Raw genomic sequence first — 26511 nt, forward strand, 5'->3', positions numbered from 1 at the left:
AAAAAAAAAAAAAAAAACTCTCCTCTCTCGGACACGAGACACGTGTTGGTCTCTCTGAAACTAATAAATTTGGCACCCGCGTCATCCCCGGCAGCATATTTAAAAGCTCCAGAGACTCCCCGTTGGGCAACCATTCACAAAACCGTTTCTTCTGGATTTCTAGATTGTCGCTCTTCTTAGATTTTTACCACCAAAATGATCGTTTTGACTTGAAATATTTAAATCTTTTTACGTGCTTATAAATATATTTATATTTGAATCTTTGTTACACCGCCAGAGCCTCTGTAAATTCAGTCCGTTCTCTTTCTCTCTCTGTTTTTTTTTTCTCTTTTTTTTTTTTGCATTTTTGTATCGAAGAGATTAGGAATGGCGGGAAACGACTGGATAAACAGTTACCTGGAAGCGATCCTGGACGTTGGCCCGGGAATCGACGTTGCGAAATCGTCCTTGTTGCTGAGGGAGAGAGGTCATTTCAGTCCTACTCGTTACTTCGTGGAAGAGGTCATCACTGGCTTCGATGAGACCGATCTCCACCGTTCTTGGGTTCGAGTACGATCTCATTTTAACCCCTTTCGCTCTCTTTCACTTTTGAACCTCTTGTTGTTTGGCCTCTCTCTGTTTTCTTTTTTTTTTCCCGTTTGATTGAATTTTGGAAATCTTCAACCGTTTATTACTTTAAGTGTAATTGGTTTACTCGGTTATCGTGGATAGGCCGCGGCGACGAGGGGTCCCAAGGAGAGGAACACGAGACTGGAGAACATGTGCTGGAGGATATGGAATTTGGCTCGAAAGAAGAAGCAGGTCTTTTTTCCCCCTCTTCTTGCATGCTTGTGCGCTACTTTGGTTTGAATTTGACAGCCAGGGTACTAATTAGAATGAACTGAATTAACAATTTCAAATCAGTGTCACCTCAAAAAGAATTTTTTTCCCTTTTTGGTGTATATTAAAGCTTTTAGTTACGGCAGATTAAAAGAAAAAGAGCCTACTTTTCCTGTGCTGGATTTGCAGTTAACTGATCAATGGAATATAAAAGTGAAATTTCGTTTCTTCTAACTTCTAATTAGTTAAAGTTGTCTTTTATTTATTTTATTTTTTTTGTGCTCCGTGATGGCGTTCTACTATGCCTTCACAACCAACAATGCCATAGTTGCTTGTCTATGAGGATCATGCAACATTTTTGGTGTGTTTCTCAGTTTACTTCAGTAATTTCTGAGTTAACTGCCATAGTTCTGAGGATACAGCATGTCTTGGCCTTTCTCTTCCTGTAATTTAGGCTATGAATTAAGATTTTATCATTGCTAATTCCGGTTTATATGAGCTATGCAGATTGAACAAGTTATGTCTACACGTTACTTTGGATCTCTAGAACAGTTGCATTGATTCTATTGTAGCTTCCTTATCCTCGTTGGTTTGATTTATAATGAACTTTTATAGAGTATCACTATGTACATTAGAATGTTAATTTCTTCCAGTCAAATTTGTGGCTTGCCTGTGACTTCAGTTTTGTCTTGCTTTTCCTTTTTTTTTTTTTTTTTCCTAGCTCGAAGGAGAGGAAGCTCAACGCAAAGTTAAATGTCGCCTTGAACGTGAAAGAGGCCGCAAAGAGGCCACTGCTGATATGTCTGAAGACCTATCAGAAGGAGAGAAAGGAGATATACCTGGTGATGTTTCAGCTCATGGTGATAGTATGAGGGAAAGAATGCCTAGAATAAGTTCTGTTGACATGATGGAGGACTGGGCTAATCAGCTGAAAGAAAAGAAGCTCTATATCGTGTTGATAAGGTATGCTCTGCACTACTATATGACCTGACATGTTACAGCTGTTATTGAGAGAATCATATTTTCAATGTGGTCTTTATCTGTTATATTGACACAATTTTTAGATATTGTTTCTCAGAGATTCATGATGAAATGTAGTTCTTTCTAACCAGCAGCCTTCCTGCAGTCTTCATGGCTTGATAAGGGGTGAAAACATGGAACTTGGTCGTGATTCTGATACAGGCGGCCAGGTAATTTTTTTTCACCTCTTTAAGATTCTGTTATTGGGGTTTGTATCTTGAGAGTGCTTATTTTTGTCATTCATTTCGATGATGGAAAATTACCCTGGTAACTCATTGGGAAAATCGGATACTGTGTTCTAAATAGGTTAAATATGTAGTAGAACTTGCTAGGGCCTTGGGCACAATGCCAGGAGTTTATCGGGTTGATTTGCTGACAAGACAAGTGTCAGCTCCAGATGTGGATTGGAGTTATGCCGAACCAACAGAGATGCTTGGTCCAAGAACTACAGAGAACTCGATGCAGGATCTTGGTGAGAGTGGTGGTGCTTATATTATTCGCATACCATTTGGCCCAAAAGATAAATATATACCGAAAGAACTTCTTTGGCCTCATATTCCTGAGTTTGTTGATTGTGCACTTAGTCACATTCGACAGATGTCCAAAGTTCTGGGTGAGCAAATTGGTGGTGGGCAACCAGTCTGGCCTGTTGCCATTCACGGACATTATGCAGATGCTGGTGACTCTGCGGCTCTTCTATCTGGAGCTCTAAACGTGCCAATGCTTTTTACTGGCCACTCACTTGGTCGGGATAAGCTGGAACAGCTTATGAAACAGGGACGACAATCAAGGGATGAAATAAATACGACCTACAAAATCATGCGGCGGATAGAGGCTGAGGAGTTATCTCTTGATGCCTCTGAAATTGTTATAACTAGCACTAGACAGGAGATAGAAGAGCAGTGGCGCCTTTATGATGGCTTTGATCCAATATTGGAGCGCAAACTTAGAGCAAGGATCAGAAGGGGTGTCAGCTGTCATGGGAGGTTTATGCCCCGTATGGTTGTAAGTATCAAGATATTATTTGTGACTTATTATTCTTGCTTACTTTCTAATCAGACATGAAGTCTGATATTGTTGTTTTAACTCCTTCATTTCAGTTGTTCTTTCTTTTATTTGCTCTGTTTCTGTATATCTTATGTTGCTAAGATGATTTTTAGGTAATTCCTCCTGGAATGGAGTTTCATCATATTGTTCTGCATGATGGAGACATGGATGGCGATACAGAACGAAATGAAGAAGATACTACTTCTCCTGACCCACCAATTTGGTCTGAGGTTATAACTATATTCTTTTGTTTGATGATCCAATCACTTCACTGACCTTTCTTTTGATTGATATACTCCGATAATATGTTAGTAACATATTGTTATTGAAGCAGTGGTCTGATAATAGTAGTGACCTGCCAATTTAAAAATTTGCAGATAATGCGTTTCTTTTCCAATCCTCGCAAACCAATGATTCTTGCCCTTGCTCGGCCAGACCCTAAAAAGAATATTACAACCTTAGTCAAAGCATTTGGAGAATGCCGGCCTTTAAGGGAGCTTGCTAATCTTGTATGTCCATGCCGTTGAACTGAACTTGCCTAGTAAAATTTGGTTGTGCTGATCTATAAAAATGGCGTTCTGAGTCTTCTTTTTCATATATTAGTTTTATGTCAGTGATCTTACTTTTTCATGCTGTTGCAGACATTAGTAATGGGAAACCGTGATAACATTGATGAAATGTCTGGCACAAATGCGTCTGTGCTTCTCTCTATTCTTAAACTGATTGATAAGTATGATCTTTATGGCCAAGTAGCATATCCTAAGCACCACAAGCAGCGTGAAGTTCCTGACATTTACCGTCTAGCAGCAAGAACAAAGGTACAGCCGTTGTTAGCTGGTGAATTTTTTTTTAATTTAAGAGGTTATGGTTTTCTTTTCTTTTCTTTTTTTAATAGAAGAGTGGATTTTGGATTTAGGTACATGATTTTATGACTTGTGGGTGATCGAATGGACTGTGTCATGTTAACTTACTTTAATTATCTTGTATATTAATATAGCTTTTGATTAAGTCAGTAAGCCATCCTTCCTCCGCTGTTGCCTGTTGACTCTCTCAGTTCATTTCACGGTGCACAAAATTATGATGAGGGATCATTTACCAGGAGAAAGAAAATATTTTCCTCAAAATTTCTCTAATGTATTTGTTAATTGAGTTTTTGACTTCTTATTCTAACTCTTTCTCCTTAACTTTTCACAGGGTGTTTTCATTAATCCAGCTTTCATTGAGCCATTTGGTCTTACTTTAATTGAGGTGCTTACTTATTTGCTATAGCTATACTCGTGTATTTCAGATTTTTACATTTTAGAAGCTCTAACATGAGCTCTTCTGTGAACAGGCAGCGGCACATGGTTTGCCTATTGTTGCCACAAAAAATGGGGGTCCTGTTGACATTCATAGGGTATGTCCATCACCTTTATGAATTGTATCTTATAAGGGTTTTCTCACCTGTATATTGGAACTGTAGCCAGTTTGATGTTCTAAACAAGCTCATTGATACTAACAATGAATTATTGCAGGTTCTTGACAATGGTCTATTAGTTGATCCCCATGATCAGCAGTCTATTGCTGATGCCCTTCTGAAACTTGTTTCAGATAAGCAACTATGGGCAAGATGCAGACAGAATGGACTGAAAAATATTCATCTATTTTCTTGGCCAGAGCACTGTAAGACATATTTGTCTCGGATAGCCATGTGCAAGCCAAGGCAGCCTCAGTGGCAGAGAAGGGATGTTGCATTTGAAAATCCTGAACCAAATTCACCTGGTGATTCTTTGAGAGACATACAAGATTTATCTTTAAACTTGAAGCTTTCACTAGATGGTGAAAAGAGTGAAGGGAATGGAACTATTGATAATTCTTTGGATGTTGAAGACTCTGCTGATGGAAAAAGCATCTTGGAGAATGCTGTTCTAAAGTTGTCCAAGGGTGCTATAGGAGGTGCAGAAAAGGCTAGTTTAATGGAGAAAGCAGACCCAAATGTTGGTGGTAGTAGGTTTCCTGGAATGATGATGAGGAAAAACATTTTCGTAATAGCAGTGGATTGTGATTCAATCTCGGATATTCCTAAAATAATTAGGACAATTAAGGAGGCAGCAGGGAAAGCGAATCATGTAGGGTTTATACTATCAACATCCTTGTCAATATCTGATGTGCACACTCTTCTAATCTCAGGAAGCATAAGCCCGTTGGATTTTGATGCTTTTATCTGTAATAGTGGTAGTGATTTGTACTATCCATCTCCAAGCTCGGAGGGTCCTGGGCTTCCCTTCACGGCAGACTTGGATTATCAATCACACATTGAATACCGTTGGGGTGGAGAAGGTTTAAGGAAAACTTTGGTTCGATGGGCTGCTTCTGTTAATGAGAAAAAAGGACAAATTGTTACAGAAGATGAATCACGATCGACTGCCCACTGTTATGCATTCAAAGTGAAAGACCTTGAATTGGTAATTTCTTTTCCTTTCTGTGTTTCTGTGCGATATCCACTGTATGAGCTTTCCTCTCCTCTCGGTTTTTCAGTTTTATTGGAATTTTAGGGAGTCCAGTTTTCACTTCCTTTAACTTCTCAAATCTCCTCTAATGCTTGTTTCCTTTTCACAGGTTCCTCCAGTTAAGGAGCTTCGGAAGTTGATGAGAATTCAGGCTCTTAGATGCCATGTAATTTATTGTCAAAATGGCACCACACTGAATGTAATCCCTGTTTTGGCTTCTCGAGCTCAAGCTTTAAGGTATTCCTGCTGAAGTTGTTCATGTTTCTTCATGTAGCTATTTTGTTTCTATCTCTGCTCGAGAAGCTTCTGTTTATTCTACCATTCCATCATTCATGTTTCACTTTCAGATGGCCCATCAGGTATTGAATTGATTAGTTAATTAACAAAATGACATGCTCTCCTTCAGGTACTTGTACATTCGTTGGGGCATGGAGTTATCAAATGTCATCGTCTTTGCCGGAGAATGCGGGGACACAGATTATGAAGGCTTGCTCGGAGGAGTCCATAAAACTGTCATATTCAAGGGAATTGGGAACAGTGCTCTTAAGCTTCACTCAAACAGAAGCTTCCCTCTAGAACATGTCCTGCCATTTGACAGTCCCAATATCCTTCAAGCTGAAGGATGCAGCTGTGAGGACGTAAGGGCATCATTGGGAAAACTAGGGGTTATCAAGGAATAGGCAATCTACTGCTGTTCCATTACTCTTCCATTCGAGTGTACAACCTATAGCTTCTTTTTGGATAAGTAGTGGGCAGACCTCTCTGATGTCTGCCTGTATTACAATAAGGTATGGATCCTGAGTTGACCTTAAAGCCACTTGATTAGCTCACTACACTTCCTTTGTCTCCCTTCCCATACCAAAGCCATGCAAAACCGTTTTTACTTCGAATACTGTTCAATTGGTATACAACCAAATGATTGAGTTGCACACTTGAGCATTAGACTCAATTGATTGGTGCATGATCTATTGCTCAGATAGTAAGATTTCGATCTCTCTTCCCTTATCGAGTCCAAAGAAAAGGGGTTTAATTCGTTTGTTGGTAATGTTTTCTTTTAGTAAAATAATAACTTTTCTTATGAATAAATAATTTTACCCACATAACTTAGCATTTCCCATTGCCAGGATCCTGGGACTGATAATAATCAGCAGGAAAACAGATATATATATATATATATATATATATATATATATATATTTCTAAAATTAAAAATCAATAATTATCTTTAAAATTTTCGATTACATATCCATCCAAATTTTATCCTAATCCTAATTACTACATTGTGATTGACCACTCTCTTTTCTTCTAATTATCAGATTAAAATATTCAATATACAGATGGGCTTGATAAGAAATTAAATTTCCCATTTACTTTATAAATTACTATTAACTTTTTAGAACTTATTATTAAAAAGTAAAAATTAAACACTCCCTTCTTGCCCCTCCTTTTTTATTTTTGATTGATTTTTTGATTAAACGAATTTAATTATAATCATTTATTTCTAAAATATTATAAAGAATTAAAAATTTTGTAAATTTTATTATTTAAAATTATAATTTTATCATTACTAAAATAAGGATCAAAATTGAATTTATTTAACAAAAAAAGTAAATAACAGACAAACATAAAGAAAAGCCGACGAAAATAATAAATTTTAACAAAAAAATATATTTTTTAGTATTACCTTCTTATATACGTACATGATAACTATATAATGGATTAAAATGTTCCTGAGAAATATCAGATAGGGCACAGCTGAACATGCACGTAAATTTCTAACAGCAGATGCCTTTTTATTGTTACGTGAAAGAGGTAACAAGAGCCCATAGGCCCACTTGTTGTCAAACCCTAAGGTATGGGGGTCATGGACTTTTGAGGTATTGAAAATTTAAGTATCGAGAATCTCCCAAGTTTCCCTCTCGGACAGACACAGCAAATCAAGATAAGAGGTTTGGTTTGTTGTTTAAAAGGAGTGAAAGGAGTGTCAGTGATTCACTAAATCTCTACTTCCTTCATAAACCCTCTATATCACAGGCATAAGATGAGGACGCTGCAGTGAAATCGTTTCCCAATGGGTGACTTTAGTTGCACCGCCCCATTTTTACTATACCCTTCGATCTTTCTGATTCTCTTGTTCTCTGCCATCAATCACAGCTTCCATTTCTATCATTTTCCTTCTGTTATCACGTCCAATCATACCAAGATTTCCCGAGAAAATCATTCCGAAATCTTAGTCTCTCCTTCTTTAAGCCCTGCTATAGATTTTTATAATGGAAGCTTTGCCAGCAGTGGTGTAAGCTGACATAATGATGCTTTCCTTTTATTTTTTTTTTGGTGGGATTTAGTGTTTTTTTGACTTTTGGGTTGTTTTATTCTGTGTTAACAGGTTGAAAACAAGAGCCGGTTTGAGATTTTGGAAGAAGGGTTGGCGAGGGCAAGAGCGGCCATACGAGCTGCATCTCGGTTTCGGAGGTCTACTTCGACCAGGACGGAGAGTTTTGTTCCCAAGGGATCTGTTTACAGAAACCCTTACGCATTTCATCAGTTAAGAGACTTTTCTCAATCTTTTTTTAACGTAGTCTGGCTTTTGAACCTAAGTTTTTGAGCCATTTGAAGAAGAACCAAACGTAAAGGGCCTTGCAGCTTTACTGCATATGAATGGTATAGGAAGAGAATGGGGACAAAATTTTCCTTTTTGTCGTCTTTTTATCAGTTAAAAGATTTTGCTTTTTTGGGGAAAAAGTTCAGTCGAAGACTTCAGTTCTTGCATTGGAATAACGTACTATGTTTTTAGACCATTCCAAAAGAAAAAAATCGGTTACGATCGGACTCTTTACAAGCTAGAATGCAAGGTAAACCATGTAACGAGTAACAATTTCTTAATGAACAGGTTTTCCAGGATCTAATCCCTTAGTTTCTTGCTCAATAAAAATTCTTTATTTAAGCACAAGGTCATCAATTTGGAGGAGTAGAAAGTCAAAAATGAATGACCAAGATCACCGCATAGCCATAGATTTAGAGCTATATATATGTGGTAGGGTGAGGGGGTAGGATAGCATAACACAAATATGGTGAACCAGACCATTTGCCGAGAGTTTTTGCCCTTTTTGTGATTTGCACACAAACCCTAGTCCTGGTTCTCATCTACGCCAACCAGCAACATTTGCAGTGAATTAAGTATGAATCTGCTTGATAGTAATCAAAGATTTGATTCATAACTTTGTACGTACCTCAATAAATAAGTTCGTTACTCACCTTGGGTGTCACAATCTCTAGATTCTTTCCTACCCCATGGCCTATCCATTTCGAGATGGTCCCCGATTTCTAAATTTAAAGATGGTTTGCAGAATTGACATTATCGATTTGATTTACAGCGAATTGAAACTTTATGTCGATCTATTCTCTCTGTTGATGCATGTTGCAGGAGCCACATTGAGATGCAGAAGCGATTCAGAGTGTGGCCATACAGGGAAGGAGATCCGCCCCTTTTTCACAAAGGTCCATTGAATTCTATATACTCTATCGAAGGGCATTTCATTGATGAATTCGATAGCGGAAATTCACCATTTTTGGCTCGCCACCCTGACGAGGCCCTTGTGTATTTCCTCCCCGTCAGCGTCGTGAATATCATAGAGTATGTTTACAGGCCTTACATCGATTATTCTCGTAAGCGCCTGCAGAACATCGTTAAGGACTACATCGACGTAGTTTCAACCAGGTATCCCTACTGGAACAGGAGCAACGGAGCCGATCATTTTCTGATTTCTTGCCATGATTGGGTAATGTTTCTGTTCGCCAAGGGGTTTCATTTTCCGTCTAGTTTATGTTAAATGGAGTCATTTGCCACGACGAGTCTCTAATTTTTCTATCCACATGTCTGTAACATATTTCAGGCACCGGATGTTTCAGCTGCCGATCCAAAGCTATTCAAGCATTTCATCAGAGTTCTCTGCAATGCCAACTCATCGGAAGGATTCCAACCCGCAAGAGACGTTTCATTGCCGGAAATGCTCCTTCACTACGGGATGCTAGGACAGCCTCAACAGGGCCAACCCCCAAACAGCCGTCCAATCCTAGCCTTCTTCGCCGGCGGCGAGCATGGGTTTGTAAGAAAAATACTATTCAAATATTGGAAGGAGAAAGACGATGATGTTCGCGTGTATGAATACCTTCCCAAGACCCTAAACTACACTCAGCTAATGGGTCAAACTAAGTTCTGCCTGTGCCCCAGCGGATACGAAGTTGCAAGTCCCAGGGTGGTTGAGTCCATACATTCCGGCTGCGTTCCGGTGATAATTTCGGACAACTACGTACTACCCTTCAGCGATGTTCTAGATTGGAGGAAATTTTCCGTTCACGTTCCGATCGCCAAAATCCCCGAAATCAAAACAATTCTGCAAGGAATCCCTGTCGATGAATACCTGAGAAAACAAAGGAGAGTGCTCCGAGTGCAACGACATTTTGTGCTGAATCGGCCTGCCAAACCCTATGATATAATGCACATGGTGATGCATTCGGTGTGGCTCAGGAGGCTTAATCGAGGGTTGTCACTACAATGAATATTGTTTTGTGCACGCATGTAACAAATTAATGTATACGTGATTCCATATATATGCAGTTCATCTAATAATCTTACAAACTCTCTTATTAAACTCGAAATAAACAAAATAGAGATATTTTATGTATCACGATATAATGAAATAAATTTTGATAATGTTTGTATTTTTTTTTTAAAGTTCAAATGCAATTTATTTTTGACATGTGTTTTATATAATAGAACTTAATATTAAAACTCCATTTAAATATTGTATTTTTGTATAATTCATTTAAAATAATTAAAATTCATTGTATTCCGATTAAAAGTGTTCATGGATCAAGTTGAACTCAATTGTACTTTTAAGAGTTAAACTTGAATTCAATCCACCTATTTAAATTTAATATATTAATAAATATTTTAAAATTAAAATTAAATAAAAATATTAATTATTAATATAGTAATATCTCGAATCAATTCGGATTCAACTCTTAAAAAATTATATCCAAATTCGGCCAGTGGACAGGTCTATTCTGAATCCGGACATGAGTAAAATCCGGAAGGAAGGAAAAGGTAACGTAAATTTGGCAATAGTTTTTTACCGGTCCAATTTTGGAGGGAAAATACTAACCAAGTTTAATTAGCCTCGTTATTTAATCAACATTTCATGGGCAAAAGTGTAATTTTATAACACAGTCACACACTCCCCTCCAGTGCTAAATCTAACGGAGTATTTAAGACAGGAAAATGAAGCCAGCCAAACCATCTCTTCTCAGTTCACTTTGCAAGAAACCGTCGTTTTCCCTCGCTTTCTCCTTTCACAATTTTCTCGAGAAAAAGGAATCACACTGGCCAAATGCACTGTTTTTCCTCATTCAAATTAAAGTAAGAGCTTAATTTCCCTAGATGGAGAGTTGCTATCGATATTCAGTGGCCGTTTTCTCTTGGCTATGTGTTTTCTCGATCCTCGTGGTTTTCTTTATCTCTGCTCAATTCAACTCCTTCGTGAGCTTCTCTGCTTCGAAGCTTGAATCACCAGAACCGAAACTTGAGTTGCAGAAAATCGTTTCTACTCCTGGTCAAATCAGAGCCGTTAGTTTCAGCGAATCAACTGATCATCAGCACATCAACCGACCTAGAAACACCACCGTCATAGTAAAACTCTCTCTCTCTCTCTGTGTAACAGATTGAGAAATAATTAAAACCGTTATTTAATACCGTGAATCTTTAAGGATACGATCATATTTTTTACCTTATGTTTTGCTTTTCTTTCCATTTTTAATTTCGATATTGTTCTGATTTTTCTCTTCTTTTTTCTTTTACCATAAATGCTGATCAATGCGATTCATTGTATATTGCTAGTTCCAGAGAAAAAGGAAGAAACCGAGTAGAGAACAAGTGTTAGAGCAAGGACTAGCTAGAGCTCGAGCTTCGATTCGCTCTGCGGCTACAGCTCGAAACGTCACGGTAACTTTCGAGAACGACGATGACGTTCCCGTCGGCGATGTCTATCGTAACCCAAGCGCGTTTTATGAGTAAGAACTAACTAATTTCTTCGTTTCTTTAAGCATAAAAAAATGGAAAATGGAAATAGAAAAGGAATCAATCAATTAGTGCTACGTAATTATTATTTAAAGTTTTAAAAGGAGGTTTGGAACTGCTTTTCTTCTAAGGTATTTAGCAAACTACAGAGAGAGATATAGACATATTTCGGCCAGCTTTATTTCTGTGTAATGGAAAGGATTGGAGAGATTTTGATTTTGAGAAGTTGTTTTCTTCTGACTGAAGATAAAGGGGGGCACTGAAAATGAATTGAACAATTGCGCACTCGCAATGCACTCATTTCTCCCTCACAGTTCGCACTCAACACCGTATTATCATAGCCACTGAAAAAGCGGCGCTTCCACTTATCGAGTAGTAAGATGGACGGTTTATTTTAAGCACTGTTCAGTGTTGACGTTCTTTTTTTGCTGAATGGGGTACTTACTCTTGAGGTAAATAGACCAAAATAGTCCTTACCCTTTGACAAAGATAGCTGCTAGTCCAAGAATAAAAATTCTCTAGTGGATCCACTTAAGTGTCTCGTTTAGTCTTTTTCTTCATATATAATATTACGTTACAGGTTCAGTCTTATAATATCAACTAAAATCTTTTCAACTCAACCTTAAATCTTAATTACAGAAACAAATAATCTAGTAGTAAGGATGACTTACTTAAGACTTGGCTCAAAATTATTAAAAGGATATCAAATAAGGTTAGAAAATGTGTGTGTGTGTGTGTTGGTGTTGGTGTTGGTGGGATATGCAGAGTAATAATGTGAAATGACTTAGAGCTGGGTTTAAAAGCGATGGGGTTGAGACGGTGGTCCAATAAAACCAAAAAAACTCAATTTACTTGTTGAAATTATTACTCCACATGTGAGAATAACATACACTAGAGTGCTTTGGTGTCGTTATTGATAGTTAAGTGGGTGCAAAGACGACGTGGAGAAGCCTCAAAATGCTCTTAAATCAATCATATTATACTAGTTGAAGTCATTGAACGAGTGAGATTTCACATAAAAATCTTATGTTGTCTTTAATCAGTCATTTTATTTTTCTAAGTATATACTCATTAAGCTCAAGACCTAGAATTACTAGCATTTCATTATGCATTTCGATGTTTATGCAACATCTTGATGATGATATTGATAGTGTTCTTAGACTATTCTAGGATACAATAATCAGTTGTTAATTCTCGGCAAAGGGTGCCCAAATCACTTGAAATTACACTTGACACCAATTTTATGTTCAATCATTACAGTAGCTATGTGGAGATGGAGAGGAGATTCAAAGTCTACGTGTACACAGAAGGGGAACTGCCGATAGTCCACGATGGGCCATGCAAGGAAATATACACGATAGAAGGAAGATTCATACACGAGATGGAGCACGGGGCTAAGAGGTTCCGGACAAACGATCCTGGACATGCTCACGTTTACTTCATGCCCTTCAGCGTGACCTGGATGGTCAAGTATATTTACAAGCCGCTGAGTTACAACGTTAGTCCTCTTAAGCAATTTGTTTCTGATTACGTCAAAGTGGTATCCACCAAGTACCCATTTTGGAATCGAACTCATGGCGCTGATCACTTCATGCTTGCCTGTCATGATTGGGTGAGTTTCTCTTTCCCCCAACTTTTCCTTCTTTTTCTTCTTATCTTTCTCTTTTCCCATCAACCTCTTGGCTTTACCTCTTTGTTTCGCTTTGAGTAAGTGGCTAAATAATGCCATTTCCACCTCAATGTTAATGATCAAGTAATTGAGTTGAAAATAAAATGGAAATGTTAATTTGAACTTCATTTTTCTTTGCTTTTTATTGCAGGGCCCTCATGCTTCACAAGGCAACTCACACCTCTACACAAATTCCATTCGGGTCTTGTGCAATGCCAACACGTCCGAAGGCTTCAACCCACAAAAGGACGTAAGCCTTCCCGAAATCCACCTAAACGGTGGCTTCTTATCCCCCAAACTCCTCCACCCACCTCTCCCCAACGCTTCTCGACCCCATCTCTCTTTCTTCGCAGGCGGACTTCACGGCCCAATCCGCCCATTCCTCCTCCAACATTGGAAAGGCCGCGACGATGAGATGCAGGTTTTCGAATACCTCCCGAAAGACAAAGACTATTACTCATACATGCTCCAATCCAAGTTTTGCTTATGTCCAAGCGGGTATGAAGTTGCCAGCCCGAGGATCGTCGAGGCTATATACTCCGAATGCGTACCGGTGATCCTGTCGGAGCACTATGTTTTGCCGTTCAGCGATGTGTTGCGGTGGGAGGCTTTCTCGGTACAGGTGGAGACGACGGTGATTCCCAGATTGAAGGAGATTTTGTTGGGAATTCCAGAAGAGAAATATCGGAAACTTCAGGAAGGTGTGAGGGCTGTGCGGAGACATTTCATGTTGAACCAACCTTCCAAGAGATTTGATATGTTCCACATGATACTGCATTCTATATGGCTTAGGAGAATTAATGCAAGACTAGGATAGATCTCATGGTTATTTTCATAATATTATATACGTTAAAATCCAACAAAAAAAAAGAAAAACATGTTCATATGGTTTGTTATAGGAAGAAAATATACGAGATTAATTATGTTTTGTCTTTTTTTGGGTCCTCTAACCTCGTGTAATGCTTAAAGAAAAATCTTTAATATTTATTTATTTATGAATAAAAATTCATATTTATAATTAACATATTACGTTGGTTACGAGTTAACTCAAATTAAAAATACAAAATTAAGGAGATTAGATAGAGTAAAACTAATGCTATTTTTAAGAACATTAATTCTTGTCTTTCATTTTGTTATCTTTTAATCATAAAAATATCAATAAAATTAAATTATCTGCATGCTATGTTGAAAGAAGTGATTATATAAAGTGCAAGGATTGAACCTCAAGCAAACATACATTATCACTTGCCATTACATAGGATTATGATTTTTTTTTCTTTTTTTTTTTTAAGGTAAATGGTTTCTGATTGGGTTGATCCAATCGAAAGGTCCGGCCCCATGATCAGCCCATTTATACTGTACGGAACAGGCTGGTACAAAAATCTGGCCCTTCTACATGGCCATGTACTCCAAAATATCTCAAATGTCATGCAAAACAAACCCAAAAATAAAATTTTTTTTATATAAGAGTAAAGTTAATACAAGAAATTTACTAAATGTATAAATGTAAAATTATATAAAAAAATACCAAATAGAATATCAACTAGAGACAGAATTTTTTTTAAAGAGAATATTCATTTAATTTACTACGTACAAGCCTAGAATAAAAGAATTCAAAACATGGAAATATGTGTATTTTTTTTTTATATACAAAACCACCGTTTTCCAAAGAAACAGTCCAATTTGCATATACATGGCTATACAAATTTGTTGAATCCTTTTACTTCATTTACATTCCTAGCTAGGAGTGTAAGAATGAGCCTGTCTTTGTTTTCTTTGTTTAACTGCCTACGTATATTTACAAGGGTTTTTCACTTGATAGGAATAAAGTTGTGAGAGAAGCGTTCGATTTGAGACTTGAGAACGTCTCCAAGAGAGAACAGGCCAGGTGATGGCCTCGGGGAGGAGGACGAAGAAGCTCGCGGTCGTCTGATGGTATCATTCTTCACTTCAAGGTCTATCACGTCCATCTCTTTCTTCACTGACTCCACGAAGTCCATGTCGACGTCGACCTCGTTCCCCGATATGTCTCTCACGTAGAAAGCGTTCACTGCTTTTTCTCCTTGGGTTTCTACATCTGCTCTAACCACTGTGAGACCGTTCTCCCTCAGAAGCCGAGTTATATCCGACAGAAGCCCTACCCTGTTCTCTGCACTCAGCTCGACTCGAACTCCCTGCCATGATGCAACAGATTGGTGAGGAGAAATGGTAGAGAGTGAAACGTTTGGTTTGGTTTGGTTTGTTTTTCAGTGACAGCTTTACCTCGCAAACCCGGCGTTCTATAGCTGCTTCCAAGCATTTTATAACTCTATCTTTTTCGCCCTCTGTACTCAAAGCATATCCGTCTACATGTCTTATGAAGTATTCCTGAATTTCCATAACAAATAAGTATAAAAGAAGGAACAAACATAAATGGAAATTGAGTGGTAGATACAAACCTGGAATGATCTACCTTCACGAGAAGTAATGGAAGCATGGAAGATCACGTATTCCATATCAATAAGCGTACACACCGTGTCGAACATGAGCCTTGGCCTGTCTTTACATTCTATGCTCACGATGGAGTACCATTTCTCGTGACAATTCTCAATGGAGACCACGGTCTTTCTTCCCTCTTCGTCACCGTCTGACCCTGGTGGCGGTGGTGATGTGCTCATTGGCTCAAACGGGGGCCCGTCGAAGTCCCCAACTGAAAGCATAAGCTGATGTAACCTGCGTTCCACATCAGCCATGTTGGTGCCTTCGACGAACTCAGCAGTCTTCACTTCTTGTGGGCTGGTCGTGTCGAACCCACTTTGTATTGGTGTAGTGGTGGCTCGAAGCACGGTGGTGAGGTGGTCCTCGATGGTGGCAAGGCGGTGGGGATCATAGATTGGGGTGTCAGTGGACTGATCGGAGATGTAAGCTACGCAAGCCAAACGAGCATTGTGGCTCCACGCATGTGCCTCCACAACGTTACAGTGGAGGTCAGCTAGGGCAGCCGATATCTCGGAAAAAAGACCTGGCCGATCTGTTCCACTCATTTCTATAGCGGTGTGCTCACTTGGTTGCTCGGAGTTGAAAACGTCATTGCTGCAGGCCTTGGCCTTGACAGTGTTTTCGCTTTCCCTAACTGTACCTAAGGCCTGAAGTCATCAAATTAAATTTTCATGTGAATCCCTCCATTATGGAAATAGGTTCAGAATTTGCAGGCATTGGAACCCAACAATATTCACCTGCTGGATATAGTTAATCACATTCTGATCTTTAAGTTTGTTTCCGTGCTCATCTTTAACATGAAATACTGCAAACAAAAGAAAGAAACAATCAGCCCCCATGTCAGAAAGTTGAAACACAATGAGATTCAATGAAAATTAAGTGGTTTACCATCCATGAACCAGCCAGCGTCAGAGGAAATGTAGCTCTTTAAGATGGTGAGGTTCATGTTTGTCAACACTTGCACCACTTCCAGGAGGATGCCTTGCTTGTTCACGCTATCTACCTGCGCCATGATCAGAAAAATCATTAATTCTTGTTAACTTTATCCCACCGTATAGCTAGGAACTCGCTTTTTGTTCGCCGTTACCTTGATCACGGTGCAATCCTCCATGCTTTCGTTGTCAATGCAAACTCTACAGCTGCAAAGGGAGAGCGAAGGTATAGGGTTCATCAGAGGGACATGAAGTTTTCCAATAACGATCACAGGAGGGGATACTTTAATCATTTTAAAATGCTTAAAAGGATTACTTACGGGGGACCATATATCCTCTCTGGGAGATTATCAAATTCAGGATCAAAGTAAGGCCAACAAACCTTCATCATGCTGCAAATTACATTGAAAATCATCAAAAACCAATACAATCTTGAAATTACTTCCATTCGGGATCATCTTTGTGCATTGTATACCATTCAACAAGCTTTGAAATGGATCGAATATTGATATATATATCATATCTTAATATACATAAAAACAAGAAGAAGAGCAGAACAGCTTACACAGATGTAACAATGTAGTGGGGGAAAACGAAAACCCAAGCTGATAACCAACCCAGCAATGCCCAGAAGAGAGAGAAGGAATCAAGATGATGTCAGTCTCTCTCTCTCTCTCTCTCTCTCTCTCTTTTGAAGAAGAAGAGGAAACAAGAATACCAACAGAAAAGAAAACAGGTTTGGTGTCACAAATAAATGGGAGGAGAAATACAGGTAAGAGAGAAAAGAGGAGGTATAGCGGGGGAGATGAGTGTTTGATTGCTGTTTCTTAGGTTTGTGTGATTGGGAGTACGATTAGCTTAAATAGAATGTCAAAACTTAAAACCGTGTGGAGGAGATTGCTTTGAAGACTAGTTTGTGTTCAGAGGGACACGTACCAAAAGTCAAATACATTTATCGGCCACGTTTTGCTTTCATTTTCATCATGCATAGCGCCCACATGCCGTATCCTAGGTCTCTGCCTCCTTCATCCTAGGATTTCGGAAGCTTAGAACGAGCCAGTCTTCCTGTCAATCAGAGAAGTGTCCTAATATATAGCCAAGTGAAGTACATGAAACGAAAAGCTAGCTAGTACTTGCAGAAGTGGTCTTCCTTCACAAAATACTGTACTATATGCTACGCAAATCTGGTTTGAAAACAAATGGATAGTGAGAATAAGCAATGAAACATGAAACGAAGATTTTGGTTTGAATGATTCAGTAAGAATCAATGTCTTATTCTCAAAGTGTTGAAATTAATTTCATTGTTTCTTTTTTTAAGTTAATTGTTTAAAAAGATTTTCGCACGTGTTTAATTGAATTTTTTAATTTTTATTATAAAATTACGATAAGATTAGTTACACGTAAAATATGATTTAAGTAATTAAAATGAACACGTGATAAAATGAAAATTTAAAACTATAGATCACTGTTAAAATTTTTATGAATTAAGAAAAGATTATAATAAAACTTACTTTATTTCTCCGCGTTAATTATATTGACTTCACAATGTTTATGTTTGATGTAATGAGGTTTAAATGAAATCATGCATACGTGACAACTTAAGCGATTGATCTTTCTTGATGACCAATCCGTTTGCGTACAAATACAGGCCGAGCATTGTCAATGACTTACGAATTATGACATCTATCCAACCAGTAGATGCATGATTCCCTTCCAAATATTGGCCAGGCTTAGCCTAGCTACCTATATATCCTCCCCTCATGTATGGATTCTATTGTGTTGCGATAAGGTGATTTGACTAGCCAAAAAGATAATGTTAAATTGACCATCATCATCATCATCATCATCCTCTTCCTAATCAAAAGAGGAAGAAGCCCAGACCAGAGCTTTAACGCCATTTTCATGGCCATTTTTCACACTGGGATAGAGCATGCAAGGATATTTCAAAGGATACAAGTAAAATGGCAGAAAGAGAGTAATCAGCATAACTTTTCAAAGGCCTATAATTAACTTTAATAAAAATTGAAGCAAAGGGGTAAATGGCATTTCCAACTGTTAGTTCTATTGGGTGAGGCACACATTCGATCAGCAGAACATGCAATACGTACCCAGCCCCTTTCTTGACCTGGGAGGATCTCTCTTTTATTTTTTCTTTTCTCCTCACAAATGTGCTCCAACAGTTCTACCAGTCAAAATGCCCATAAAGAAATTCAAAAAAAGAGAGAGGGAGAGAGAGAGAGAGAACATCTCGATCAAATTGAGATGTTAAGCAGCTCTATGGGGGTAAGTATAATGCGTAGGCACAAAAGGAACATGTGGGGCTCTAGAAAATCAAGCATGATTGAACCAAGGCCCTACAGCCCCGTTCACATGCCCATTGCTGTGGATCCCTACGCCGTTGGGGATGAGGGAAGGTGGCAGCCCGACAGCCATCGGTGGCGGTGTTGTAGGGTATAACCCATGATTATGTGGGATGGTATGTGGACTTACAAGAGGACTGCCAGCAGGACTGCCTTTATGCTGCTGGAGGGCATGGATTTGCCTGAGCCCTTCCTCGTGAATCCTTGACAAAGTTTCCAACTCCTTCATGGACAGAGCTTCTAAACCAGCACCGTAGAGGGGGGCATGTCGTGACATTTCTTCTTGAAGTGAAGCCTCAAGGGTGTGAATATATTGCTGCAGAAGACAAGGCAGAAATGAGAAAGAAACACTGACAAAAAAGCATTCAAATTTGACTTCCTAAGCTCACAACGTTCCGTGCGAGCCCCCAAAAATGATGATTCAGATGCAAACTAGACATCTGAAGGCAAAAGGGTTGAGGAAGAGCAAGATATGACAAGTTCAAAAATACCCAATCTCCTTCGCACTATGTCTACCCACTAAACAGTGGAAACCTCCTACAACTTCAAAATGAAAGATGATGATAAAATATAAAAGACAGGAACTATGGTGAGGCAAAAACCTGGCAGGCCTGCAACTTGGATTCCATGCCATCGATATATGCTTCACACCTCGCAACCTGCTCTTCTTTTTCCCGCTTTTCACCTTCAGTTTGCCCAACTGTTTGTGTCAATCTGCGAACTTCATCTTCTAGCGATTGACGAATTTCTTCTCGAGTCACATTCTCTGTAGCATACCGTTTCAATTCTTCATCAAATCTTTTCCGTGCAGCTTCAGCACTCTTCAATCTTTCAGCAAGAGCATTCTTCTCCTTTACTACCCTCTGTCACATACAAAACGTGTCAGATAAAGCACCAAAATAGCAGTCAATCCAAAGCCAAAACAAGAGCAAAGAGATGTCACATTTTTCATCACAAGTACCTTCAACTCATCACGTTTCCGAGACTTCAACTGGGAGAGTTGTGTCTCTGCATCATGAAGACGATCTTGAAGTGCTTTCTTCTCAGCAGTGAGCTTTGCAATTTCATCATCCCTCTCTGAGCGATGCCACTCAAGTTGACTCTCAATATCCTGTATTTGTTCGAAAAATTCCTTCCTTTCCCGAGCAAATCGATCCATCTCAGCCTTCATTTCAGACTGTCATTTTATAAAATGTGTTAATTTTAAGAACTTCCTTAAAAAATACAGATAGGAGAGCAGTTCCCCGGACTTTATCATTACTTTAAGACACATACCTTGAGTCGATTATTTGTGGCCTCGGATTCACTTAATTTCTGGGATAGAGTAGCTTTCTCCCTAACCATATTTGAAATTTCAGCCTTTCTCTCTTCCCCCATGTGGATAATTGCATCTTCACTGGCACATAACTGGTGCCAAAGAGCTGCCCGATCAACATTTGCAAGCTCAGCAACTTCCCGCATCATGCTTAGGACAGGTCTAACAACCTCTTGCTCCTCAGAAACCAAAATAACCAAAATATCCAAATCTAAGTCTCCTTCACGACTATTTTCTGTAGTACTGGTGGCACGATCAACAAGCCTCTTCAGCATCCTCCCTCGGTATGGCTCATCGACATACCACTTAAACAATATCGTATAAAGCATTTTCACAAAGCCCCTGACACGAAGGTCTCTAGAGAGTGCCAGTGTCTCAGCAAGACCCAGAACTGACGTGAAGTCATCCCGTTGAGCTCTAAGCTGCTCACTGGCTTCTCCCTCTACTGCAGCGTCCCCATGCTGAAAGCTTTCAGCAACATATCTAGCACTAAGATGCAATTTCTGAGCTAATCGCCTTTCCAAGACCATGGCTACACACTGAGCCACAATGGCTCCTCGAGCCACAGCTCTCTCAAACGTTTGAGAAGCTTCAACAGCAAGGCAAGGTATAGATAACATCTCAATGAGGACATAAATGTCAGAAAAATGACGACCAGCACAAAAAGCCTGCTCATCCACTACATGCAAGCTTTCAGAACTGGGTCCATTTTCACCAAACAAGAAGAATCCACAACCCATTGCCGAGCAATTTTCAACGAAATCATCATCACAATCAATATCTCTTAGTATGGTCTCAGCAACATCTCCCCAACTATTTACAGTTTTACTTAAAAAATCAAGAACACAAGGAGACACCTCTGGACCCAAACTTTTAAGCCTAACACGAACAGATCTGACCTACAGAAGAGAACAAAAACAGTTATGTATGCTTCAGGAAATTATGTCTATATGCAGAATACAACAATGAGAAGAGAAAGCAAATCATACTGCTTCTGGAAGATGTTGGCATTGGGATGCAGCTTTAAGGATGAAATCTATGGTTGCAATCAGAGGTTCATCATTTGAATCTGTCAAGAGCTCAAAAGATCGAAATAAGACACGCTCCCACACTTCGCTGCCGCATTCTAGTTGACTGAGAGCCCCAAATACCTGAAATAGAAGAATCATTGTAAAACCAATCAAAGATTAAGAAATTAGTTTTATATTATAAAAAAAAAACATATTTGAAAACTATAGTACATTCAAACTTGAGGCAATTGTCCTGGAAACTCCCTCATTCTCTTAAAATACAACCTAAAAACAAAGCCCACAAATACCATTTAAGTAAATAAAAATCCAGTCCTCTACAAAGACTATCTTACAGGTATCTGCAATGCAGGCTCTGCATCTGGCTTTTGAAGCCGTTCAAGAAGCGCATAAGCAGCAAGTGGATGCTCTGAATGCTCTACCAATTTAGGCACCAATGCAACTAGGTCAGGTTGGAGATGCTTAGGAGCTTTATCCAAAACCAGAGCAATCTTTTGTGCAGACTGAGGCCTCCGCCTTGGCTCAGGACAGCCTTGTGGAACAGCTCCGTCAAGGGCTCTCAATGAGTTCACAATCAACCCTAAAAGCTCCTCAGATTGCTCCGGCCACTTGGTCTGCAAACTCAATTTGTTCATGTAGTTAATACATGATGAGTAATCAAGTGAGTTCAACATTATTTATATATCATACCTTTGAGCGAAGTGAGGAATTTTCTGAATAACCCCCAGCAGAGGTTTCTGGTGGAGAAATAGGCTGTCCAGGAATAGCTATCAAAGAGACATTAATCCCATTCATATCTGAGCTCTGTACAGCAGATGCAGCGCTACCATCATCCACACAAGAATCCAGTCTTTCATACACAGGAAATTGAGCAGATTCTGCAGCTCCATTTTCCCGATCACAATCCAGTGGGCTAGCAGCTTCACTACCATCAGAAGAAGGTTTAGAATTTGCATCGGAAGAATCACCATGTGCACCTCCTTCTGAGGGTTGGCAACATTCAACCATTATATCCAAGAGTAGATCAATAATTGCCTGCTGCAAAACTTTGACCCCCATTAGCAAATTCATCAAACTCGGGGAAGATTCATCAGTCTTTGGAACCTTCTTTCCATCACCACTACCAGAGATCTTTGTTGGAAGCAGCAAACGTTTTACTTTGGCTGGGTCATCAAGGTAAACACGAAGCCCAGTCAGAAAACCAGTAATTGCTCCAGCATCCATCAGAAGTTTCTCTCGTAAAGTGACCTGTGGCTGTGATGGATTATCTCCATATGTCAAGTGAAATCCAGCTCGGGAAAGAAGATTTCTAAAGATATCTTCTTCGTCTCCACTTATTCCTTCACTATCTTCAGAATCAATGAGTTCATCAGGATCAGTTGTTAGAGCATCCTGATCATCCTCAGAAGCAAAAACCTGGCAAAAGTGAGAGGAAGACACATCAAAATTGATCTTAATTCATTAGAAATATATCAAGAAAACAAAGCCCATTCCACCTAGGAAAGAAAGAGATATTATAGATTAACTTATAATAGCTTTTACTAGTTCCTTCCTGTTTCCAAGAAAGTAATCAGCATGGGAACATAAATGAACATTGCATGCAATAGAGGGATGCAGAAGAATCTGGCTAAATATTTGGGTATGGATCAACTTCACACAACATTCAGGACAAGCCATAAACACTTTCATAGGGCATGCAGCGTTAAAAATCTTTTCTGTACCATAAGTCATCTGTAACAACTAGCAGATTACACATAAATAGAAAGCCCAAAGAGACTAACCTCTAAATCCAAAAACTTAAAATAAACAAAACTTGCCTACAGTGAATAGTGAACAACATATAAGTGGAACAGATCTGAAAAAGACTAACCTCAAGGTCTGAAAACTCAAACCAAGGGCAGCAATCCAGTATTTCACAAACAAAAACAACAGTGTCACGCACAAGAAACCCTGCATCTGCTTCTAGCATATCTGACACCTTCATGAATTGCAAAACAGAATTATTCCATGTCTTTGTGCAAATAGAAGATTCCTTCCACACAGTCTTGGCTGGATTTTTTTGATTCACCACAGCCATTCTGTATCTAACCCAGAAGTTTTTGTCTGGATCACTACCAACTGATTGATCACTCTCTAAGTATATACATATGGTGTCAAATGACTCATACACACCTGCATCGTGAGAAACAACCAATTAATCAAGAGAAACAAGTAAACAACAAAAGGACATGTTCAATGCAGCATTGATAGGAGACAATCACCCACCAATTCGAAGCTCACATCCACCAGCTTGAAAAAATTTGCTAAAAATTTTGCGTGTTTCCATTATTTCCTTGAAAGATAAGAAGTTCTCCACCTTCCATGTGAATGCACTTCGCTTTCCAACCCTTTCTATCTGGGGAGCAGTATTTGCTGACTCAGTATCCTGATCAGTGAAATCCTGCATTACTGATGTCTCTTTCAGAATCAGAACCTCTGCAGAGAATACAACAGTGTCCTGAACAAGAAACCCAGAATCCTGATCAAAGAGGCTGGTAAGTGTCACAAATTCACGCCAACCCCAGTCCTTAGCAGCTTTAGAGTAGCGGTTCTGAGATTCTTTTGTAACTGACTTCTCCTCCATCCTTTGGTTCACAACTGATAGCCGATGACTTACAAAACAGCTCCAGTCACTGGTTGTAGTTTTTGAATCTGTAACCTCAAGAAACACAGAAAGGTGGCATGGTGGCTGAGACTGCCCTGATACCATCAAGCCCATAGGAAATTTCAATCAGTCCACTTTCCAAACACAATTTAGCAACCATCAGCCCAGGTCACCCCGTCTCAGATGCAAGGATCATAAGACTGATGGCAAACCAGATTACAAAGGTAAAACATTGCTCTTGCTCCAGAGGCACAACCAAAGAAGCAATTTTAAATGATTTTGAGTGCAGGGACAAGACTATAGATGTATATATATAGTGACATAGAACTTCAATACCAGTATTGAGTGCTAGAAAATTTTTCACTTCCCTAAAGAAGCCCTAAGCAAGTGCTAGTAAAGCCAAAACATTTTCAAGTCAATCAGATATGAAGTTAGAGATACAAGACCAGGCTTAAGCTAACCAATTACTATTGGATTAAAAACAAAAAATAATTGCAGTGGACAACTACCATAAGCATGTAACCATCTCTTTAGCTCAATCCAATAAGATAAAAAGATAGAAACGCAAAACAACAAGACACATCATTTCCTTAAACTTGAAGTACCAGACTCAGCTTGTCTATAGTATAATGACCACAAAATCCAATTCATTACTAAAGAATTTAAAATGAATCTTGCTTACCTCGAGGATAAACAATGAGACGGCAATCCCGACTCCCAATCTGAAATCTCCTACTCTTGATACAAAGACCTGTTATTTTCCTTTTCTTCAGAAGATCCTTCAACCTTGTAAAATTTTCAATCCTCCAAGTGAATTTCCCCATATGCCCATCAGACTTCCTCGCTCCACTCCCAGTCCTCCCTGAAATTAACCCCCCATTCTTTGAGAAACTACTAAACTCCTTGATCACATGAAAGGAAGTACTAAATACTGCAGTATCATCCACCAAAAACCCTGCGTCCAACCCAATAAAATCTGACATCTTCATGTAGTCATTCCACCCCAAACTAGTATTATCCCCACTCTTATTATCCGCTGCAAACCTTCCATACGAGTCTCTATGCATATGATTTGACCCCGGTTTCTGATTCAGCACTGACATTCTAAACAAACACCAACAACTCCTATCAGCTGAACTCGCTTTCTCAGTATCCTTACTCTCCAAACACATAGACAAATACTCCTGCCCGTTAACCGAGCTTTGATACACACTAATCCTCAAATTACACTCTCCAGCCGGGAAAACAGGGCTCATTATCTTCTGTGTCTTAATCATTTCCTTGAACAAACTAAAATTATGCACTTTCCAAGTGAATTTGCCACTCAAAACATCGGAAACGGGACCGGCGACAACCGAAGAGGAAATCATAGAAGACAATGAGGATTGAACATCGTTATTATCACGTGTGAAATTAACCGATTCGTTCAAGATTAAGATATCGGCGGTGATTAAAAGGGCGTCGTTGTTAAAGAGATAACCTAATTTGGAATCGAAAATAGTAGCAGAAGGTGTGAAATCGCACCAACCGTGAGATTTCTTCTTGCTCGAGAAGCGATGCCATGAATCGCGATGAATGGTTTTGGAATCGTCGATTAGATTGACGATGGCTAAGCGGTAGCTAGCGAAACAGTCCCATTTCGACGACGAAGTGCCCCGCGGGTCCATGATTTGGAGATATATTGATATGTAGCCCGGCAGAGCCTGGGAGTCCCCTTTCGGATACACCAACAAACGGCAATCGTAACCTCCTACCTCGAAGTACTTGCTCCACAGTGCCCTAGCTTTGGTTCTCGGAAGATTATAAACCGTCCATCTGCAAACCGCCGAGTATTCTCCCCGCCGATCGACAACTACGGTTTCCTGGGCCCCACCGCCACCGTCTCTTGACCCCACCCCAGCTATGTCATCCACCGCCGTTATTGATGTCAAGTTTTTGCCATTGTTGTTGCTCTGTGGGTGGTGGTTTTCGGATACCGATGCTGAGGTGGCGGTCTGTGATTGGTCTTGTAAGCTAAGCGTAGAGGTACACGACGAGGAGACTGCCTCAACTGACCTTTGCTTCATTGCCGCACTCTCTCTCTCTCTCTCTCTCTCTCTCTCTCTTCTTCCGGATTTTCTGATTTTCTCTCCCTCTGCAGCTCTGGTTTTATTAATTTCTTTTTTGTTTTTTACCAAAAATTATTTTTATGTAGTTTCTTTTTGTTCCCCTTTTTAGAGAGAGAATAAAAGAGAAGGAGATGTATGTGGTGTTAGAAGGTGAGAGCAGGAGGCTTTTACACAATCAGGCCTGCACTATACTTAACCTGGACCTTCGTTGCCTTCCCCTGCGGATGCTGGTGATGATCTGGTGCAGCCGAGGGGGGCTTTTATGAGGTTTATCTCCGCCGTCCGTTTGGCGGACCAATTTTGGGCTCGGATTGTGTGCACGTGCGTATGTGCCCACATATAATGGGGCCTATTCCCTATGCACGTGACCGAGGTTGATGTACATATTTCTGTCCCTGGAGTTCATCGGGCAACGTCAGCATTTGGAGAACTTCGGGACCCATCATCACATATATCTTCTCTCCATTTTGATTTTTGCGGTAGTGATTGACGACCGTCCATTGAATTTGATCACTATCCGCCGCTG

At 39.4% G+C, this 26511-nt stretch overlaps 5 protein-coding genes across 5 annotated transcripts; 3 read left to right on the forward strand and 2 right to left on the reverse strand.

Moving 5' to 3' along the window:
- On the forward strand, positions 117 to 6461 carry LOC18587764 (probable sucrose-phosphate synthase 1). The gene is made up of 13 exons (XM_007011753.2): positions 117 to 549; positions 712 to 801; positions 1541 to 1782; positions 1946 to 2009; positions 2146 to 2844; positions 3000 to 3116; positions 3264 to 3395; positions 3528 to 3704; positions 4081 to 4134; positions 4220 to 4282; positions 4401 to 5330; positions 5485 to 5612; positions 5782 to 6461. The coding sequence occupies exons 1-13, from the start codon at positions 367 to 369 to the stop codon at positions 6053 to 6055; spliced, it is 3153 nt and encodes a 1050-aa protein (XP_007011815.1). The 5' UTR covers positions 117 to 366; the 3' UTR covers positions 6056 to 6461.
- LOC18587765 (probable glycosyltransferase At5g11130) lies at positions 7404 to 10060 on the forward strand. The gene is made up of 4 exons (XM_007011754.2): positions 7404 to 7668; positions 7762 to 7919; positions 8800 to 9154; positions 9269 to 10060. Exons 1-4 carry the CDS (start codon positions 7447 to 7449, stop codon positions 9932 to 9934), a joined length of 1401 nt encoding a protein of 466 aa, XP_007011816.2. The 5' UTR covers positions 7404 to 7446; the 3' UTR covers positions 9935 to 10060.
- On the forward strand, positions 10701 to 14075 carry LOC18587766 (probable glycosyltransferase At5g25310). Its single transcript, XM_007011755.2, has 4 exons — positions 10701 to 11064; positions 11272 to 11444; positions 12712 to 13063; positions 13272 to 14075. Exons 1-4 carry the CDS (start codon positions 10816 to 10818, stop codon positions 13935 to 13937), a joined length of 1440 nt encoding a protein of 479 aa, XP_007011817.2. The 5' UTR covers positions 10701 to 10815; the 3' UTR covers positions 13938 to 14075.
- LOC18587767 (ACT domain-containing protein ACR2) lies at positions 14731 to 17218 on the reverse strand. The gene is made up of 8 exons (XM_007011756.2): positions 17096 to 17218; positions 16851 to 16922; positions 16686 to 16737; positions 16487 to 16601; positions 16336 to 16403; positions 15559 to 16245; positions 15383 to 15487; positions 14731 to 15294 (listed from the first exon to the last, which is right to left on the reverse strand). The coding sequence occupies exons 2-8, from the start codon at positions 16919 to 16921 to the stop codon at positions 14932 to 14934; spliced, it is 1461 nt and encodes a 486-aa protein (XP_007011818.2). The 5' UTR covers position 16922; positions 17096 to 17218; the 3' UTR covers positions 14731 to 14931.
- Positions 18507 to 26146, reverse strand: LOC18587768. Its single transcript, XM_007011757.2, has 10 exons — positions 24560 to 26146; positions 23499 to 23972; positions 23104 to 23405; positions 21924 to 22649; positions 21569 to 21847; positions 21195 to 21356; positions 20166 to 21104; positions 19852 to 20067; positions 19493 to 19753; positions 18507 to 19206 (listed from the first exon to the last, which is right to left on the reverse strand). Exons 1-10 carry the CDS (start codon positions 25941 to 25943, stop codon positions 18862 to 18864), a joined length of 5088 nt encoding a protein of 1695 aa, XP_007011819.2. The 5' UTR covers positions 25944 to 26146; the 3' UTR covers positions 18507 to 18861.

Source organism: Theobroma cacao, chromosome 9 (genome assembly GCF_000208745.1).
Source record: "Theobroma cacao cultivar B97-61/B2 chromosome 9, Criollo_cocoa_genome_V2, whole genome shotgun sequence".
Lineage (NCBI taxonomy): Eukaryota > Viridiplantae > Streptophyta > Magnoliopsida > Malvales > Malvaceae > Theobroma > Theobroma cacao.